The 21,084-nt window shown below is 38.7% G+C and overlaps 1 protein-coding gene across 2 annotated transcripts; it reads left to right on the forward strand.

The window, feature by feature from the left end:
- The first annotated feature begins 963 nt into the window (after positions 1–963).
- Positions 964–5,396, forward strand: LOC128125691 (leukocyte immunoglobulin-like receptor subfamily B member 4A). 2 transcript variants are annotated; one of them, XM_052763322.1, is made up of 6 exons: positions 964–1,053; positions 1,195–1,230; positions 1,431–1,715; positions 1,859–2,161; positions 3,122–3,157; positions 3,791–5,396. In XM_052763322.1, exons 1-6 carry the CDS (start codon positions 1,020–1,022, stop codon positions 3,934–3,936), a joined length of 840 nt encoding a protein of 279 aa, XP_052619282.1. In that variant the 5' UTR covers positions 964–1,019; the 3' UTR covers positions 3,937–5,396. The 2 variants fall into 2 exon arrangements, with proteins under 2 accessions (XP_052619282.1, XP_052619284.1); XM_052763324.1 differs by having other exon boundaries at positions 970–1,113.
- Positions 5,397–21,084: the final 15,688 nt, after the last annotated feature.

Below are 21,084 nucleotides of genomic sequence, written 5' to 3' on the forward strand. Positions count from 1 at the left end.
GAGTAAAGTATTGTGAAATCCTTCCAGCATTCATAATAAACTTTTTATATGCCCAGCCCTGTGAAAAACATCGGTGGACACCAAAGCTACTGTAACTGAAATAGGGGAACCCCATCATTGTTTCATGTCATCCTCAGAGGACAGTTTACCACATCACACAGGCATCCCCAGCATTTGGTGATATTACGATGTCCCTGGGATAAAAGAAGCCAGTCACCAAAGTTCAAGGAGGAAATGGAAAAATTCCTCTTCCAAGCTGAATAATAGAACCAAAGGTATCTACATTCTTATACTCAGAACCTGAACTTATTACTGCTGGTACTAGACAGTACTTAAGTATCTTGGAAGAGGACTTAAGCCTGATGGTCTCAACAAAATAGTAACATCTTGATGACACAAACAAGTAGGCAAAAGGATCAGTCTCACAGAAAAAAAGTAAAAAGAGGGAACAGAATTGGAAAATGCTGGTCTTGGCTGCAGTGAATCAGGATATTGTGACTAAAGATGTGGAAGACCATTGGAGCTTAGAGAGCAAAAAGAGCAGAGTCTGACCTGAGCCGTGACATAAGAAATATTTGACTTGAGTCTCTGGACCCACCTTGAGATTATGGCCTCCCATTGTAATATCACAAACGAATCTTTTCTTGGAACAGTGTGCTGATTTGGACCAACATCACTTTTGCATATTTGGGGTCTGCAATTGTTTCTCTTTGTGATATGACATGCTGCAACATGCAAATGCTCATTCTCTGGCTTGAAAAACATGCAGGACAGATGGAAAGCTGTGAGGAATAGTGAAAACCCCATTTTTTTCTAAAGACTTTTCAGGGATCCAAGCACTTTACAAAACTCCTGCACTGGAGAAAAAAGAGAAGTTACTCCTGTGGTGATAGTACTGATGTGGCAAACCCATGACAGGAAGGACCTGCCCTCAGACTGAAAACAGCCTGTCTGATGGTTCTACAGAACATGGTCTGGCTGCCCTAGGAGTACAAGCAAGAAAAATACCAAGACTCACCATGGTCCCCATGCTCAGAATGCTGCTGTGCCTTGGTAAGATATGAAGAGGGAGAGTGGACACTCAAGTCTGTAAGGAACCCTACTCCAAGCCAGGTATTTTTGAGTCTGGAGACCCCATGATATTGACCCTGTCTCTCATATGGGAAAAATCTCTCAGAGTGAATTTTCTTTCAGGACTGAGTGTGGCACAGATGACTGCAGTCCTGGCAGGTGAGTGTCTCCATCCATCCCAAGATTTTATTCTTCACTCTGAATACCAGATATTATTTTTGTTTTCCTCTTGGTCATCTCTTCACAATGTGGAGTGAAAAAAGTTTATGGATAATGTTGTGATGCCTGTAAGTGCTCTATGCTAAGGCTTGGTGTCTGAGGGAGGATTGTATGGGACTCAGCCTTTGGTTTCCTTGCAGGAACACTCCCAAAGCCCAAAATCTGGGCTGAGCCACAGTCTGTGATTGCCATATATGCACCTGTGACTCTTTGGTGTCAGGGGTCCTGGGAGGCCAAGGAGTACCATTTGCTTAAAGAGGGAAGCTCAGATCCTTGGGACAGAAAATCCCCTTTGGAACGCTCGGACAAGGTTAACTTCTACATTGAACACATGACAGTGGACTTTGCAGGGATATATAAGTGTTACTATAAGAGCCCTGCTGGCTGGTCAGAATACAGTGACATCCTGGAACTTGTGCTAACAGGTGAGTTGATACTCAGGGTTCCTAGCATAGGCTCTCCCTTCAGAAAGAGTTCAATTCTCCATGGGTTCTTTTCTCAGAGCCCAAGCCTGCAGGACAATATGGGTCGATTATGTTCATTTCACACACTTTCCCTTGTATCCTAGGAGTCTTTGGTAAACCAAGCCTGTCTGTCTGGCCCAGCCCTGCTGTGACCTCAGGAGAGACCATAACTATGCAGTGTAGTTCATCACTGGGATTTGGCAGATTCATTCTGATCCAGGAAGGAAAGCACCACCTCCCCTGGACCTTGGACTCACAGCAAAGTACCAATTGGGAGTTTCGGGCTCATTTTGTTCTGGACCCCGTGACCACCATCCACAATGGTACTTTCAGATGCTATGGCTATTATAGGAACCTTCCCCAGGTGTGGTCAAAATCAAGTGACCCGCTTCACCTCCTGGTCTCTGGTAAGGACCCCTGATCCATCCTTTCTTAGAGTGTTACCCAGCGATTGCTCTGAGAAGAGCTCTAGCATAGAAGTATGGAGACTTTACAGTTCAAAAGACTTTCACACCTCATAGAGCAGCAGCCGTCAGCATGCCCTGGTGCAACTGCTCCTCTCAGTGACTCATTGGAATTTAGTAGAGGCAGGAGGGCTTGAGAAAAGACAGTATATGGAATGCTCAGATATTTTCTCTGTGCTGTTTAGGTTTCTATTTTTGTGATAAAGCACCAGGATCTAAAGCAACTTGTGAAAGAAAGGTTTTGTGTCTTTTTATAGTTTACAGTCCATAACAAAAAGAATTAGAAGTAGGCACTCAGTGAAGGAACTGAAGCAGAGGCCATGGTGGAGCGTTGCTTACAGGCTTACTCCCCAGTACCTTGCTCAGACTATTTTCTTATACCATCAGGGATTGTGATTGCTCCCCTCCCCCACATCAGCAATCATTCGATCAGTCAATAAATTCCTCCACAGACTTGCCTACAGGACAATATGATGGAAGCATTTTCTCAGATGAATCTAGATTGTATCAAGTTAGCAAAACCTAATCAGAACAGTCTTCAATGGCATCCACAGGCCTTCATTCTCTTCTTGTTTTTATTTCCTGAAATAAACGGCACAGTCTCATCGTAACAGCTGGTCACCAAAACCTTGTGGTAAAAATGATGCACAGACTCGATCAGGAAGCTTTGTTTCCTTCAGAGTCTCAACCCTTTCCTTATATTCAATGACATGCTTTGTTGAGGCTGGGCGGACCTGATCTGTGACCTTAATAGACAAACAGGAATCCAGAGGCACAAAATCTGGTCTAAAACAAGGTGATAGCCAGTTGGAATTACTTAAATTTCAGATTGAGGTAGAAATTGTCGGTCCACAGTCAAGTGCTTGAAGTTCAAATTCTCACCTCTCCATATATCTTTGGCAGAGTCCAAGGACCTGTCTCCCAACCACACTGAGAATGGTAAGTAAGAGCTCTTGGGATGTGGGTACAGCAATGTGTGAGATCATAATTGTTTGGTAAAGACTCCTCTGAAGTTGGGAAATTGGGGAAAGTTTACTTATTCCCCACCTAAAAGCAGCAGGAAATGTTTTTACTAGATCTGCAAAATGAAATCCCATCAAAATAACATGCCTTTTAGTGAAATAAGAATAAATGAAAGCCGGATGGTGGTGGCGCACGCCTTTAATCCCAGCACTCGGGAGGCAGAGCCAGGCGGATCTCTGTGAGTTCGAGGCCAGCCTGGACTACCAAGTGAGTCCCAGGAAAGGCACAAAGCTACACAGAGAAACCCTGTCTCGAAAAAACCAAAAAAAAAAAAAAAAAAGAATAAATGAAAGCATGAGGAGTCCAGAGGAATGGCCCAGCTCTCTTAAGAATTTTATAGATTCTACTCAAAGTATTTGATCCTCTGGGGAAGCTCAGACCATTAGAATCTGAAAACCGTGACCACATGAGAATCAGGTGAAATGGAGAATTCTAGATGAAGAGAAAGACACAAAATGTCTAGATCTGTCAAGGAGATGGGAGACTGGGTGCACAAGCGTTTACTGAGAGATTTTAGGTTGACATGACTTCTTTGACTGCTGTTTACAGAACCCCCAGCCTCACTGCACGAAGGTCACACAGTTGAAAATCTCATCCGAATGATCATGGCTGCCTTGGTTTTAGTGACTCTAGTGATTCTGCTGTTAGAGGCTTGGCACAGGAAGAAAATGGGAATAGATGCAACCAGGAGATAAACACAAAAGTCTACCAGGTTCCACACATGAGCAGACCATGGAAAATAAATCTGCTTGTCCCATACAAGAAAGAAAGAAATGTAAAGAAAACTGGATGTACTTTAAGGATGTACTTCACCCTTTAAAGATCCTGGAAGCTAATGTGTTCTGGATGTAGGAAATTCTGTAGGTTTCTGTCAAGAGCACTTTCCTGCTCAATTGTACTCTTTTCTCCACATCTCACTGTGAATATATGCTCACTACTTCCTCCTCTCTTCTTACTTCCCTACCTCATGTATGTCATGGGCCCTTGCTTTCCCTCACTGTCAAATAATATTTTCCTTTACACTGCCAGAGTCAGTGTTGTTCATACTCAGCCTTTTTCTCTTACTGTTGAGAAAGAGAACACAGTTCAAACAACAAAAATAATTGGAAAAGCTAGATACCATGATTGAATTAAGTGGGATAAATATGATGCCCCAAAGTCTCTTTCCCTGGAAACCAGTGTCTTCAGTGTTCATTACTAGAATGATCTGAGGATTCTTCTGGAAAACTTAGTATTTGCCTCAAAGTAATGATGATAGTGGGAAATAAAGAGGAGGGATATTGTTTCTATGGCTTTGAAGTGTAGCATGTCACCACCCTTGTTGTTTTAAAACACTTGTAAGTAACAAACATGTCACACTGACATTAGCCAAACCCCAAGTCTCTATATCTCCACTAAATTAAGTGAATTGAGAACAGCTATCCAGAACCTGTATGATTCACAACATTACCTTTTACACTTCCACTCAAAAATATTTTATTTAACGTGTTCTACACTTGGCCTTTGCAAACTGCATTATTTTTTCTACTCAAAAATCACTGTCATAATTCCAAGATAAGGTAACATGTGTGAAGTTCAGAAGTGACATTTAGTTGATGTATTACTTGTAATTTGAAATCTCAATGTTTACTGATGTTTAATACAAAGGGAATTGTTTCGTATATGGCCTTAATCTACCAGGATGCAATCATTAATTATGAATATTAACTTTTCCCCTACATTTGAAAACATGGTTTCTCTTAAAAGATGATGCTTTATTTATTCTTTGACACTCATACAATGTGTTTTGATCATATTCATGCATCCTCCCCACTCAGCATCACCTATCCATTCAGACAGAGCTTCTGAAAAGATAATCAGTTTTTCTGAAATGAAACTTTTATTCCTTTGCTAGTTTTTGTTTACTATATTCTTTGACAAGCTGTCTATTTTTTCCAATTATGCACACACTGTATTTAATTTATTTGTCTAGTTGTGTTACCTAAAAGTTTAAGTGCTGTGCTATACATGATAGACAGAAGGGATACACTGCATTTTTCCTCATCATCAGGGGACATTTCTGACACTGTCTATCAAATATGTTACTTCAAACTTATTCAAATATGATCTTATTAAATTTTTTGTGATATTTTGGAGGAATGACTATGTCATAATGAAAAATATTGCTTCTGTCATGGTCTCTGCATTTAATTGTAATGTAGAAAGTTTACTTTTTTTTTTTTTTTTTTTTTTTTTGGTTTTTCGAGACAGGGTTTCTCTGTGTAGCTTTGCGCCTCTCCTGGAACTCACTTGGTAGCCCAGGCTGGCCTCGAACTCACAGAGATCCGCCTGGCTCTGCCTCCCGAGTGCTGGGATTAAAGGCGTGCGCCACCACCGCCCGGCAAGTTTACTTTTTTTAAATGTCAAACAGATGTTACAAAACCTTTCCACATATTCATGGGATTTAATTCTGTTTACATATCACAGGCTAATGTTGTATTACACGTTGGGTGGGTATCATTGAGTTCTAATGGAAGATAATATCAAAATTCACCATGAGAAAATGTTTCATACTGCACAGGTAAAGGGTGGACAAAACTCCACAGACACAGTTTCAGTAAGGAACTTATAGAACCACCTCTGTGCGTGTTATCTGTTGCGGTGAGATATGATAAATATATGTTGTTGAGGATGTTTGAATTTTTATTTTTTCACCATTTCATACATTGATATGATGTATTTACTCATTGATCTCCATTCTCCTATTTTGCACTCCACTCCTGCAGCATTCAAAATCTTTTTCTCGAGAAGCCTCCCCTGACATGGTTTTGTTTTTGTGTGTGGTCCATTGAGTTTAGTCAGAGCTACCTGACTGAGCACAGGAAGAAGGTTATTTGGTGAGCACGGACAACTCATCTGTGGTACTGCATTGAAGAAAAGCCTGACTCTCACAATGGCCACTAATTGCCAATGGTCTCTCTGGAGAAGTGCATTTTACATTAATTATGTTTATTTATTTTCTTTGAGATATAGACATTTTTTTCATTCTTGTAAAGGTTTTAAGGTGCTCAGTTGAAGCTTCTTATCTTAAGCAGACAGTGCATTGGAGGCAATTAGCCTAGTTTTGTACAGAGTATGAGAAACAGCACTTTTTTACATTTAAAGGTAAATTTTTGGAGATTTTGCAATTTTTTCTTGTTACAACACTTTTTTGTAAGATCAAAACAATGTTTTGTTTTGTTTGCTTTGTAATTTCACTTTATTCTAGTGTGATTTTCCCCTCTTTTTTGGATTTATGGATTTTTTTTTAGTTTTTAATTTTTTTATTTTACATTCTATCCCCAATTCCTTCTCTATCCCCTTCTTCCATCCCCCACATCCTCCCCTATCCCATACCCCTTCCACTCCTCAGAGTGGGTAAGGCCTCCTATGGGTAGTCAACAAATTCTGGCATACCAAGATGAGGTAGGGCCTAACCCCACCCACCTGCATCAAGGCTGAGCAAGGTATCCCTCCATAGGGGATGGGCTCCAAAAAGCCAGTTCATGCACCTGGTATAAGTCCTGATCCCTCTGCCAGGAGCCCCACAAACAGATCAAGACTCACAACTGTCACCTAAATGCCCTTCAACCAAAGAATGGATAAAGAAAATGTGGTACATTTACACAATGGAGTATTACTCCACAGTAAAAAATAAGGACAGCATGAAAATTGCAGGCAAATGGATGGAACTAGAAAAAATCAACCTGAGTGAGGTTATCCACACCCAGAAAGACAAGCATGTTATGCACTCACTCCTATGTGGATATTGGATGCAAAGCAAAGGATAACAACCATAAACTCCACAACCCTAGAGAAGCTAGATAAATGGAGGACTAAATGAGGGACACATATGGAGGCCCAGGAATGGGAAATAGTTACGATCTCCTGGGTAAACTGGGGTGGGAGGATGGGGAAGGGAGGGGAAGCAGGTGGAGAGCATGAGGGAATTATAAGGACTTTGAACCACTTTACTTAAATTTTCTGATTTGTAACCTGCCTTTCCTTGTTTTTGGCATCTGTATAAAATGTACGAACTCCAGATATGGGTTTTTCCCTTACAATTCGAAGCAAGATCCAATCAGCTCTCTTTATAAGATCAATTCTATCGCTTTTGGGATATTTGCTGTTGATTTCTCCCAAAAAATTACTGCAAGCTCTTTGCCAAGGTTCACTTTCTGTCCATAATTTTTCAATGTCCTCCTTAGTTAAAGGTACGACAATTTCTGCTGGGTCTATTCCTGCTAATTGACGAAGTCTCAATTTTCCTTTCCAAATCATGTCAGAGATTTTTTCCACATAAGTTTTTAATTTTTTATTTGGTTTATTTGGTAAAAATATCCATTCTAATATAATATCTTCCATCTGCATTAATATTCCTGTAGGAGAATGTCTAGAAGGTAAAATAACCAAAATGCAATCCAGCTTTGGATCAATACGATCCACGCATCCTTCATGCACTTTCTTTTCTACCAAGGCCAATTCTTTCTCAGCTTCAGGTGATAATTCTCTTGGACTATTTAAGTCCTTGTCACCTTCTAAGGTTTTGAACAAATTATGCAGTTCATCATTTTTTACCCCAACAATAGTTCTTAGATGAGAAATATCTCCAAATAATCTTTGAAAGTCATTAAGAGTCTGTAGTCGATCTCTCCTAATTTGCACCTTTTGGGGTCTAATTTTTTGTAGCTCTATTTTATATCCTAAATAATTAATAGAATTTCCTCTTTGTATCTTTTCAGGAGCAATTTGTAATCCCCAGCAAGGCAAAGTTTTCTTTACTTCTTCAAACATTCTTTCTAAAGTATCTGCATTTGAGTCAGCTAGTAAAATATCATCCATATAATGATAAATTATAGATTTAGGAAATTTTTTACATATCACTCCCAATGGCTGTTGTACAAAATATTGGCACAGAGTTGGGCTATTCAACATTCCCTGTGGGAGGACCCTCCATTGAAATCTTTTAACCTGTTGAGAATTATTATAAGTAGGCACTGTGAAAGCAAATCTTTCTCTGTCTTTTTCTTGTAAGGGTATTGAAAAGAAACAGTCTTTTAAATCAATAACTATGAGAGGCCATCCTTTTGGTAACAGAGTAGGCAAAGGAATTCCAGATTTTAGAGAGCCCATTGGTTGAATTACTTTGTTAATTGCTCTAAGGTCTGTTACCATTCTCCATTTACCAGATTTCTTTTTAATAACAAATACAGGAGAATTCCAAGGACTGGTTGATTCCTCAATATGCTGAGCATTTAACTGTTCTTCTACCAGCTCTTCCAAAGCCTGGAGTTTCTCTGTTGTTAAAGGCTATTGCTGGACCCATACAGGCTTGTCTGTTAACCATTTTAAAGGTAGAGCTGTTGATGTCTTTGGAAGATCATCAGTTGTTGTGTCCTGTTCTTGTATAATATGGATGCCTGGTGACCATTCAGAATATTGCCTTCTAATATTTTTCTCAGAAACATGTGCTAGTTTATGATTTGTTTCTGAGATTGGAGGGATGTTAATCTGAGTATTTCATTGTTGCAACAAGTCTCGACCCCACAGATTCATAGCTATGTTAGCTACATATGGTTTCAATTTTCCTCTGTGTCCTTCTGGACCTATACATTCGAGCCATCTTGCACTCTGTTTCACCTGAGATAATGTCCCAATACCTAAGAGTTGAATGTTTACCTCCTGAAGAGGCCAAGTTGGATGCCAAAATTCTGGTGCAATTATGGTAATGTCCACACCTGTGTCTACCAGACCAGACAACAAAACACCATTTATTTTTATCAATAATTTTGGTCTTTGTTCATTAATAGAAGTTTGCCAAAAAAATTTTCTTTATGTTTTCTCCTGAATTTTCTATTCTCTCTGTTTCATCATCCTGATCAGCATGACTTATTCCAATAGGCATTTGGTTATTTAATTGCTCTGAGTAGGGGTTTCCTCTACGACTGCAGGAAAGGTTTGAACTGGATTGGCTATTGGGGCCTGCATGAGGCCCCTCTGGGAGTTTCCCGAAGAGTGAGGCAAAGGATTACCCTGTCTGTCCCTTGTTGATCTACACTCATTGGTCCAGTGTTTTCCCTTACCACACCTTCTGCATACTCCAGAAGGAAGGGGCATTCTGTTGCCATTGTTCCTTGAGGAAACATTGTTTCTAGGAATGACCTGTTTACACTCCCTTTTCAAATGTCCTTGCTTTCCACATCCAAAACATCTAACATTCCTCAAACCTTTTGAAATTGCTTCTCCTACCCACGTATCATCATGCTTATGAGCTTCAACATTAACTGTGTCTCTAATCCAATCTTCCAAAGGTGCAGATCTTGCCTTTAATGGCCTGATTATTGTTTTGCATGCTGCATTTGCATTCTCAAAGGCCAAAGTTTCGATTATTATCTTACTAGCTTCTGAATCCGGGACCATTCTCTTTACTGCTGAAGCCAGTCTTTGTAAAAAATCTGTGAAAGATTCTTTTGGGCCTTGTACAACCTTTGTAAATGACTCAGTTTTTTTTTCCTGGTTCCTCAACTCTGTCCCATGCATTCAAGGCTGCTGTTCGACATAAAATTAGGGTTTGGACATCATATAAACATTGTGTTTGTGCTGAAGCATATTGACCTTCTCCAATAAGCTGATCCTGGCAGACTTGTATTCCTTTATCCCTCCACTGTTTTTATATGTTTTTAGCTTCATCCTTGAACCAAGTTAGCCACTGAAGCCTTTGACTGGGTTCAGTGCCAGCTCCCGCAGTCCTGTGGTACAATCCTATTATATGTTGACCAAGAGCTTAACATTTGCTTTACATATGGGGAATGCATGCCATTAGATACTATTGCCTCCTTAAACCTTCGTAAATCTAACATTTGAATTGGAGCCCAAATATTTTGTGTAGTCATTTGATCAGGCAACTGCTGTACAGTTACTGGACAAACTAAGGGTGACTGCGTGAAAACAGGCTTTCTTTCTGTAACCCTATGATCCAATCTTGAAGCAACTTCACTGTTAGTTTCTTCTGTCTGAGTTTTTACAGGTTTATCAAGTTTTTCTAAAGCTGTCACCCTGGCACTTAAATTGACTATCTTTTTAAATAGTAAAATGAGAATAAGCATAGTAATAAAATGCATAATTCGATCAACATTAATCTTCTCATATAGCTGTTCCATTGTCAGACTGCTTAAAATTGCAAACAAAGCCCAATTTTCTTCCAATGAACACAGAAAACCCATTTTTTTTTAATGTGGAAAAAAATTTCTCTTTTAAATAGTTTCCTTTAAAATATCTGATATGTTAAGTGACTTACCAAGTCCTCGTAGAACAGTACCAATCCGAGGGAATTTCAAAACAGCCACCTGGTGTCCAAGGTGTGAATCCAGAGAGAGAGAGAGAGAGAGAGAGAGAGAGAAAGAGAACACACAAGAACCGTAGCCACAAGTTCTGCCTAAGAGCTTGAATCCAGCCACGTGTTTCCGCTTGAGCCTAGTCAAGCCTTGGCTCTGGCTACCTTAAGCTCCAACCACGTGCGTTGGCTTTACAGGCAGGGGCCCTGTTCGGCAGGGCAGGCCTGAGTTGTCTGTAGCACCGGCTTTAAGCAAGTAGCTCAAGGTTAGTCCGGCCGGAGGCCAAGCCGACCTGGGCCCGGCCGGGCTAGGGAGCCGGCCGCTCTGGCGGGAAACCGGACCTGCCGCCAAGCCAAGTTAAGCAGTTTTTAATGGATTCTTGTCACGTTGGGCGCCAAATGTAGATGTACCCAATGGTCTTATTAAATAAGAAACACAGAGCCGGTTCAGAGAAGAAAGCCAAGAGGTCAGAGCTAAGAGCCTCACCCTTCCTGATTCAGGGATCCTCTTCAGCCAAGAGAGCTCTCCGAAAAAGGGACCTACTTCCTGTGTGTGTCTTTATATAGTCTAGCTGTTCTGCCTTCTCATTGGTTGTAAGCCCAAACATGTGACTGCCTCGTCACGGCCTGAATGTACCGCCCTCCAGGTCCTTAAAGGCGTGTGCCACCACCACCATGCACTTGCTATGGCTCTAATAGCTCTGACCCCCAGACAACTTTATTTATTAACATACAATTAAAATCACATTTTAGTACAAGTAAAATACCACCACACATGTCTCTGTATAAAAAGTGGCAATTTAGTAGAATAGCTTACCATGGTTCAACAAATCCAACTATGCTGGCTTAAGAATGAAAGTTCCAAGAATCCAGTAGGGGTGAATTCCACAAGGCTTGATGTCTCAGCTTGTCTTCAGTATATCTCATGATCCTGATAATCGTCCAAAATCAGTAAAGGAATGGACTTGCTGAGGAGAGCAAGAGGATGCAAGAAAAGAGAGAGCATGCATCCTTCTTCCATGTCCTTTACATAAGCTACCATTAGAATGTGTGTTACAGATAAAAATTGGATATTCCTACCTCAAAAGATCTTGAGTAAAGCTTATTTTCCCATCTAAAAGATGCAGAGTATAATTTGCTCTTCCTTCTTAAAATTACCTAATTAAGAAAAAGCCTCTCATAGGTGTGCCCATTCATTTATGTTTGTTTATTTCCAGAAGTAGTTAAGTTGGCAACCTAGCACAGTCATTGAGGTTGTACGTTCTGGTAACTGGACTATAGGTCAAGCTGTCTGGTTTGGCTCTATAATCAAACGTTCCTTCAATAATATTGAAAGATGAGGTGATGTCTGTTTGATCTCTCCACTATCCCTGGATCCATTTCTCTATAAAGGGCCCTAATCCTATATCAAGCTGTAAATTAGTGGTCTTTGGGTACTAGGTGTGAAGCAAAGGGAGACAGACTCGTAAGAGAGTACAAATGATGGAGAAAACAGAATGTCATGGTTAATCAGCAACAAAAAGAAAAAGTGGTCAGAGTTGAACCAGTCCTTTTCTAACTCTAACATCATCTGATAAAGCCATGACCTCCTCCAAAGAGTTGAACTCTCACACAGGGAAGTCACCTTGGAACTGTGCCATGAAGGAGTATCCATGTGAGAGTCAAAACAAAAAAGTAGAGTCTATCAGAAGTGTAGTGCCTCTGTCCACTCCATTCCAACTTGGATGTTCTCAGTATAGAAGCTTGAATTCAACATTGTGTTCTAGAGAATGATTAACTCCATATTGAGACCACACTACTGTTAATTTCAAAGAAGAGAAATATATCTATAATCTAAGGGCTTAAATTAAGTTGAGATAATTTTTTAAGTGTATATAATGTAACTTGATCATATCCACTCTAAAATTCATCCAGCCTACCACCCCCAACACATCTCTAATTCAACCACCTATTCTCTCTGATGTATTAATATGAGTTGCAATGACATCTCGAATACTTCTGTCCCCAAACTAAACTGGGGTTTCATTCCCTGAAATCACGAACAGCATTAAGTATCTCATGGAAATTTGCTTATTGAGTAGATTTCACTTAAGTAAACAACTGGTTTGTAATTCTTGTAAAATCTTTACATTTAATTCTATAGTAAAGAACATGGGTATCAAGTTCTCTGCTCAGGATACTCTAGGACTCTCATCTCTACCTCATGAAGTCATTCACTTAGATGAAGTCAATAAGCTACCCATGCCCAGACCAATATTCTCACCTTTGTGACTACTCATCAACTCACAAAAACATCACTGATATGCTTCCTTATTTCTTAAATGAGGAGTGATGAGACTCAATGAATGTGAAATGAAAGAATAAGTGCACCAAGCCAATAAAGTCCAAAAACTGAGTGAGAAGAGGTAGAGAGTAGCCAATACAATGGAAAGTCATAGGCCTTGTGTAAAAGATCACCCATATCCTGTGTATCCCTGAAAGCAAATTGTGGGGCACAAACGTGATCCGAGAGTCTATTTGATAAAGAAGAAACACACAATGGGGTATATGAAATGCAAAAAGAAAGATGAGAGTCCCAGGTACTTCTCTGAGACCTCTGCTGTAGGTAATGTGTAGAGGCTACACCAACATCACTAAAAGAGCAAAAGGTTGCATCAGCAGTTTCTATAAGATGAGTTAGCTCCCTGGAAGGTGTACATAATTTCCATTTTTCCTAGAGACTATGGGATTCTTTGCAATTTTGAGATAAAATTACCACATATCAATCTCTACTAATGGGAGCATCTTGAGGGACAATTCTATCTGTATGATATTGAGACTATCACAACAATCCAGAAGACCTGAGGTGAGGACACCTCTGACCAAGAGCAATATGCTTTGGAGGGTTAAAGAAGTGATTCACTCTCAAATCCATTTTAATTCATGTTTGGGGGCTCAGCTTGAATCTCATCTGTGACTCTTCTCTTAATTGACTTCTAGGCCTGAAAATGAAATTCATTCTATATTTGCCCCTAACCTAGTTTCTATTTCTTTTTCTGGGCTGTGTTTCAGTTCTGGAATTAGTCCTTTTATGCAGAAGGAAAAAGAGGATATGAGAATTTAGTTTCTATACTCGATGCCTGGAGTACACACGAAGGAGCTGGGCATATGGGAAATGGCAGACAATAAACTCAGCACAAAAACTGTCCAAGGGTTGCTTCATTTTGGACCTTGGGTATATTTATTGTGGCTTGTTTATCTATTCTCATTCCTTTAAATTATTTATACTTTTGATTTGTTTCATTTCGTATTGTAACAAATATTATAATCTTTTATGTGATACAAGCTGATTATATCATAGATATCCATTGTGTAATAATTAAAGATAATCAATATATATCTCAACACATATATTATCATTTCATTGTGGTGTGGGAATTTAAAAGCTATTCTGGTGTTACTGTGCATTAGATGTGGCATGTTTAGCAATAGATCTCAGAAGTATATTCTTTCCAATGAGTCATACTTACAGTCTCTGGGAAACTTCTCCATATTCTGTCATCCAATGTGAGCCCACTGCATGATATCTGTCCTTTTTCTTCCTGTTCCTAAGTGTTTGTTGTGTTTACACTCCACCCAAAAGTTTCTTTTTCCATTAGTCTTACTTAACTTCTGAAGGTAACTGAAAAAACAGGTTAGAGTAATCCATGACCAGCTTACCCATGAAGACAATCCTGTTTGTAGATAAAAGTCAGAGAGATCAAAGAAAAGGCTAGAAATAGAGACAGTTGTATATGATTTTGGAAGAAACATATAAAAAAATTAAATAGGCATGTATCATTGAGGTGGTTCTTTCCCTAGTATGTTATCTGTTTCCATAAACTCTTAAACAAAATTCCAGAAGACAGGTTATAGTAATATTGATTTGTTCTTATATGAATTTTGTTTGTTAGTGTTTGATTTATTTGAGGTTTTGCCATCTGTATGTCAATATAACAGTTTAGGTTTTAGTCCATGTTTTACATCTTCATTGGTTCCTATTATATTTCTTATTATTTACATATACAATTATTTTTTCTTAGTGTTTGTTAGCTTCATGCAATATTGCATCATATACGTATGAATATAAAAAGTTCATAGTTGGTCATGAACATGAAAATCATCTTGTGTCAATTACAAATTTACAAAAGTATAAAACCTTTCTATGCTGATATTTATCTTATTAATTACATACTTTACTGTCAATTTTACAATTCTGGAATAATTCTCTGCCTTCTGTGTGGAGGAAAATGATGTCAGTTGCCCAGAATATGCAAAATGAGATGTAAAATAAATTATCACATCTATTTTGTTTTCAGTTAACTCTGAATTACATCACTGACATCACATAAACAATACTTTACCTTCTCTTTTTATACATGGAACAAAAAATGAGGCTAATGGTGAAGCAACTCAGTAAAGACAGAGGATGTTAAAGTGACAGTGTGGACCTTAGAGAGTTCCAAGTTGAGGCTCAAAATAGCCTGTATGTTAAAGAGCACTGAGTGATCTTGCAGAAGATCCAGGTCAGTTATTAGCATCTAGTCAGCTTTTAACTCTAGTTCAAAGGGATTCAACATATCTGACTTATGAAAGCAACTGTACCCATAACACACACAAAGACACACACACACACACACACACACACACACACACACACACACACACACGCATGCACGCACGCACACACACACACACACTCACGCACACACATACACATGGAAAAAGGGATAAAGATACAAAGAGACAAAGAGAGAGATATGATAGAGAGTGTCTGTGTGCTAAAAATAAAATAAATCTTAAAATAGATGTGTAAACTGAGAAATGTGTTCTGAAGGATGTATCATGACCTAGGAATGGAACACAGAAGGTAATTAAAGATAACCTCTTTTAACTAGAATTTGACCATCAAATCCAAATGCTTTTAGACACAAAATGGTTGGCCAGGAAGATGATAGTTATAAGAAAAATTCTCAACCTGACTTAGGATTTAAATCAGAACAAATAGAAATTCTAATGATTAAGCAGAAGTGAAGTTGGAAGGGAAACTTCTGGGAAAGGTTCACGAGATGTTGAAGGAAGTGAGTTGTGTTAGAGATGATCAATATGAATTCTGTATATGTATGAAACTTTCAAAGAATAAACAAAAAATATTATTTTAAAGAAATGATTAAAAAATTATATGCATGTAATTCTGTGCCTCCAAAATATTTCTGGGACACCCAAACTGCAGTGAAATATGCTATAAAGGACATTATTCAATAATAAACAAAACAATTCCCTTTGGGATTAAGCAAATTAATTGGGTATTAAAGTATATGAGGCCCTGACCTTCCCATTTTTAGTAAGCTGTTGCCTGCTTGCCGACCTTGACCAGATGTCCTCCCTATGCTAATTCCCTGCTGGTATCCACCCTCCTGAATGCTTAAGGGAAGTTCCTTGTTTGTGTATCCTGCATATTGGATGTTAACAACTTAGATGCAAGATTGTAAACATCAGTAGCGAACTTCTGCCCTCCGGGGGGGTTCTCCCATTGTGCTGTAAGCCTGTATTTAAGGTTTCCTCCCTCTTTCAATAATCGGCATTCGGCATTCTGCTGAGGCAAGTGACCAGCTGTCTTTGTCTCTGTTTTTCTAACCACAGCCCCTTGCTCGGACATGGTGAACAGGTGGTGGTAGCATGGGCATTATCACTACAAAGGTACATATAAAAAATATATATATATATAGTTAAGGAGCCATCAAAGAGAAAGGATTATATGAACAGGACTGCATTAATGAGGAATTAAATCTGGGCAAAAATAAATGACTAATTAGCAAGGGCCAGCACCAGATTAACAATTGAGAAGGCAGACACATTCCAAATTAATGAAGTACTCAAGGAATCAGTCATAAATAATTGCATAGATGGACAATACTGCTAAGTGCATGTTGCATTCACAATAAAGTCTTACCTTGAAGTCCTAGCACACAACCAAGGACAATGGCACTAACCTGCATGGTTTTGGAAGTCTTCTAGAGACCCTAATGAACAACTTGAGGGGAGGTTTCCTATGGCACTCTTTTTCTTACATAATGTAAGGCTTTTGGGGGACCTCATCCATGGTGCATAAGGTCATGTTAATATGTGTTATAAGTATTTTAAGTAATGTTATAAGACAATATGCTTCCTTTTGCCTTTTTCAAGCATCTTTATTGTACTCCCTCCTTTTTCACTCCCTCTATATTACTTTCCTTCCCTTGCCTATTTCACTCATTGGGCCAGTTCTGTTCCTTGAGGATATTCTTAAATATAAATCCTCAGAGCTAGTGTCCATAAGTAAAAGAGAAAACATGACAATTGTTTTTAGGAGAATGAATTACCTCACTGAGTATTGTTTTTATACTTCTACTAGTTACCTGCAAATTTCTGAGATATAAGTCAACAAGGAACAACTTTGCCAGTGCATACTTGTTGACTTGGGGTCATCCAATACCTCTGTGACTTACAACCAATCCCTTATGTCTGTCTGCAATGATCTCTGATCCATGGTAGGAGGGTCTGTGATACCAATGTCCCATTTATGCCTGAGCATTCCACAGTGTCTTATGGTTCACACATTTGACTACTAGTGGGGATCTTCATCTCATCTGCTGCCAGCAGACCTTATCTGATGAAGATTTAGAAACTAATCTATGGTGACTGATTCATGGGTGCAATGATAAATCACTGGGTACTGGTTTACTGCTGTGATGATTTAATAGAGTTGTGGTACTAGGCTCACCTCTGTGGAGCATGATGTCTCTAACCACAGATAATTGGCCAAATACTGGTGTCAGGTATGGATTTAACTTGTGGAATGAACCTTATTGCTAATGATAAAACGGTTGGGCACAGTCACATTATTTGTTCTATAAAGTGCCAGTGGGCATGTCTTCCCAGCCAGTCTATCTTTACCTCACAGGTGGAGAAGGTAAGTGATTTCCTTTTCTCCTCCATCCTCATCATACCAAATTCTAATACAATAAATACTAGCCAGTAGAAATTAAGTTTCCATATGACCTAGGCTCAATTTCTTCATGTTCTATGACTCAAGGATGTGGAGTCTTCAATGAAATGGCCTTACTGACAAGTTCTGAAAAGAAACCAAGTGCATTGGCATAACATGAAATATTTAGGGGTCATTTGTACCCCACTCTCTCATAACTCAGAGGAAGGTCAGTGTGCCTAACACTGGGAATTTTCTTTCTAACCCTGTTGTCTCTACTAGGGGAATTATTGAACCAGTCTAAGGAAACTCCAACTAAACTCTCACCATACATCCATGTGTATATTCAAGGAGGAGTAATAGTCCATACGATCATTTGGAAATTTACTTAAGGTTAGTTATCCCTCTGTCTATTCCAGGCTCTATCCTCTCCTCACATCGGCTGCAGAATATTGTTTTAAGATGTGTTAAGTTTGTTTATGCTGTTTAACATTCATTAAATGGTGCAAAGATTCATTGCATTGTTTTGTGAGGTGTTTCTTTAACACTGAAGCTCTGTCACTTTGCCTGCCTAAAACACCTGATTGGACTAAAAGTGCTGAATGACCAATAACAAGGCAGGAGAAAAGACAGGCTGGGCTAGCAGCCAGCGAGAATAAAGAGAAGGAGAAATTGGAGAGAAGAGAAGAAGGAGCAAGAAAAGACTGGGTCAGCCACATAGACACACAGCCATCTACAGAGTAAGAGTGGAAAGTAAGATTACAGAAGTAAGAAAAGGAGAAAGACCAGAAGAAAATAGATAGGATAACTCAAGTAAAGAAAAGTTGGATAGAAATTAGCCAAGTTAAGGCTGGGTATTTATTAGTAAAAATAAGTCTGTGTGGATTTATTTGGAGTTTGTTGATAGGGCCACCAAAAAGCAAAGAGCCAATAGAGTAAAATCATCAAACAACACACATCTGTCCTGCCATTAAAAACTTCCTGTACCTTGATTGCTCTTTATTCCATTATAGAAGGTTGTAACATTCACCATCCTTTTAAGTCCTATTCTAATGGCAATTGACTAATTTTCTGACATCTATGGGTATATCAAATAACACACACACACAGAAACATACACACACACACACACACACACACACACACACACACACACACACACACCCTGAAGTTTCAAGGATAACTCCTGAAATGAGATAAAACATATGGTGCTTCTACATTGGGGTCAAGGTTAGTTCACTCAGAATCAATGTTTCCAGATCTAACCATTTATTTGTGAGGTATGTCTTGTTACTCACACTTCCACGATGGAATTAATGTGAGAGTAGCTGTAGTTGGAAGTTTTCCTGTGTCCCAGTCAGCTGGTCATTGGGACAAATCTCTCCCATTCACATCCCACAAATAAACACACAGAAGTTCATATTAATTATAACTGCTTGGCCATTAGCTCAGGCTTATTACTGACTAGCTCTGACTCTTAAATTAACCCATAATTTTTATCTATGTTTAGCCATGTGGCTTGGTACCTTTTCTCAGTTCTGCCTTGTCATCTTGCTTCTTCTGTGTCTGGCTGGTGACTCCTGACTCAGCCTTCCTCTTCCCAGAATCCTCCTCATCTGTTTCCCCACCTATACTTCCTGCCTGGCTACTGGCCAATCAACATTTTATTTATCAACCAATCAGAGCAACACATATTCACAGCATACAGAACGACATCCCACATAACTTCCCCTTTTCTGTCTAATCAAAAAGGAAGGTTGTAACTTTAACATAGTAAAATTACATATAGCAAAACAGTTATCAAGCAAGAATTACAGTTACAATATTGAGTCTATTTGTATTTGGCAAAATTAAAGAAAATATTCTATCATCTATCCTATATTTGTGAGTCTAAAGTTTCAGATCTATTTATCTTTTATCATAACCAAGGAAAATTATAACTTCCTAGTTTTCAACTACATTAAAGACCTCAGAAGGATATATTACCTTAATAAACAGGAAGAGCATTGTAAGCAACTTCCAAAATTCTAGAACGACAGAGACAGTTGCCTGCTTGGACAGTCACCCAAATTTTCTCTGAAATATTGGGGCATCCATCTTCAGCCAATAGGCCTGGAATTTTTTAGTCAGTTCCCCCTGTGTCCTGTAGAATATTTGGCAGGAACCTGAAGAACCAGCTCATCTTGCAGATTTCAGTGGTCACCTTCCTATGGGTCCTGTATGTCTACTTTATACAACATACTGTCAAGCAGTCAATGCAAGCACACTTTTTTACCCAGTGGCTAACTTTTGCCACAAAGAAAGCAAACCCATAATGAGCTTCTTCAATGTCTCTGAAGTAGAATGGTGCTGCCAGAAGCAGGCATGTCTCAATGTCCAGAGTCAAAGTTCTTAAAACATTTTAAATGCCATATTCTGTAGGTCTTTGAAGTGTTTGAAGATCACCTACCTAATTGAAATACATCTTCATATACCTAAAGAACTTAACTAACATGACTATAAATTTGATTATCATGGATGACTAATTATTAATCTGTATTTCTTAATTATACATTACAATTACATTACACATTACATTACAATTTCAAATGAGCTGTACAAACATTAACCTTAAACAAGAGTAGAGATACACATACAATATAACAAAATTAACTTTAAATTTGTATCAATAAACTAAAATCCCTAGCAATGTAAAACATTTTAAACAAGTTGTTACTCTTTATCCTATCATTTCTATAATATCCCCTTTTCTTCTTTAGAAAGAGATTGCATTTATAATCAACCCCATTAAATAAAAATAAACATTTATAAAGAATATTTTGGGAATTTAGGCATAGCTTTTCACACTACTTCCTGCTGGTTGTGGGCACTGGTAATCTTATGGGGATCCTGAGAAAACTAAGAATTATGGTCAAGTCCTGACTGGAGTAGTCTGTGATGCTGCATTATCTAAGTCAGTTGCCTTGAAGCTGATTTTGCATGTTGGATCACCTGGAGACCTCTCAGGTGTTCTTCCTTGATCAAACTATACTAGCTTGGAAGCAATCCATCAGTTCTCATCTTCTGTGGAAAAAGGAGCACAACCTCTTTTCCAAAACAACGTATCCTTAAACACAAATTGTGAAGTCAAGAGAGTTTAAAAAATATATATATATATTTTAATTTAATTTAATTTAGCAGCCTTTACAATCAAATGTCTTTCTGCAGTTAAAAATCCCAAAGACAACACAATCCAGAAACTCTGTGTAATATCCATCTTTATGTGGCTTATTTTTATATTACCTTTACTGTCTCTTTAAAGACTTTATTTTTTAAAACTATTTCTTTATATAACTGTCTATATTCATTTTCTTCTCTCTTCCAAGCCTATGTACATTTTTACACACACTGTAAACCGTTTAAAGTCTCATTCCAACTGAATCTGCCTTATTGTGAATCTGTTGTTTTAAACTGCAGTGGCTAGTACTGAAGCAGAAGCCTTGGCTGCTGACTCTGCCCCTTTCAGCT

This window comes from Peromyscus californicus, unplaced genomic scaffold (genome assembly GCF_007827085.1).
Source record: "Peromyscus californicus insignis strain IS unplaced genomic scaffold, ASM782708v3 Scaffold_4__1_contigs__length_199733344, whole genome shotgun sequence".
NCBI lineage: Eukaryota > Metazoa > Chordata > Mammalia > Rodentia > Cricetidae > Peromyscus > Peromyscus californicus.

Coding starts and splice junctions, on each gene's coding strand:
- LOC128125691 (XM_052763322.1), top strand. CDS start 1,020: ATGGTCCCCATGCTCAGAATGCTGCTGTGCCTTG. Junction 1,231..1,430: donor GATGACTGCAGTCCTGGCAG/GTGAGTGTCTCC, acceptor GTTTCCTTGCAG/GAACACTCCCAAAGCCCAAA. Junction 3,158..3,790: donor TCCCAACCACACTGAGAATG/GTAAGTAAGAGC, acceptor TGCTGTTTACAG/AACCCCCAGCCTCACTGCAC.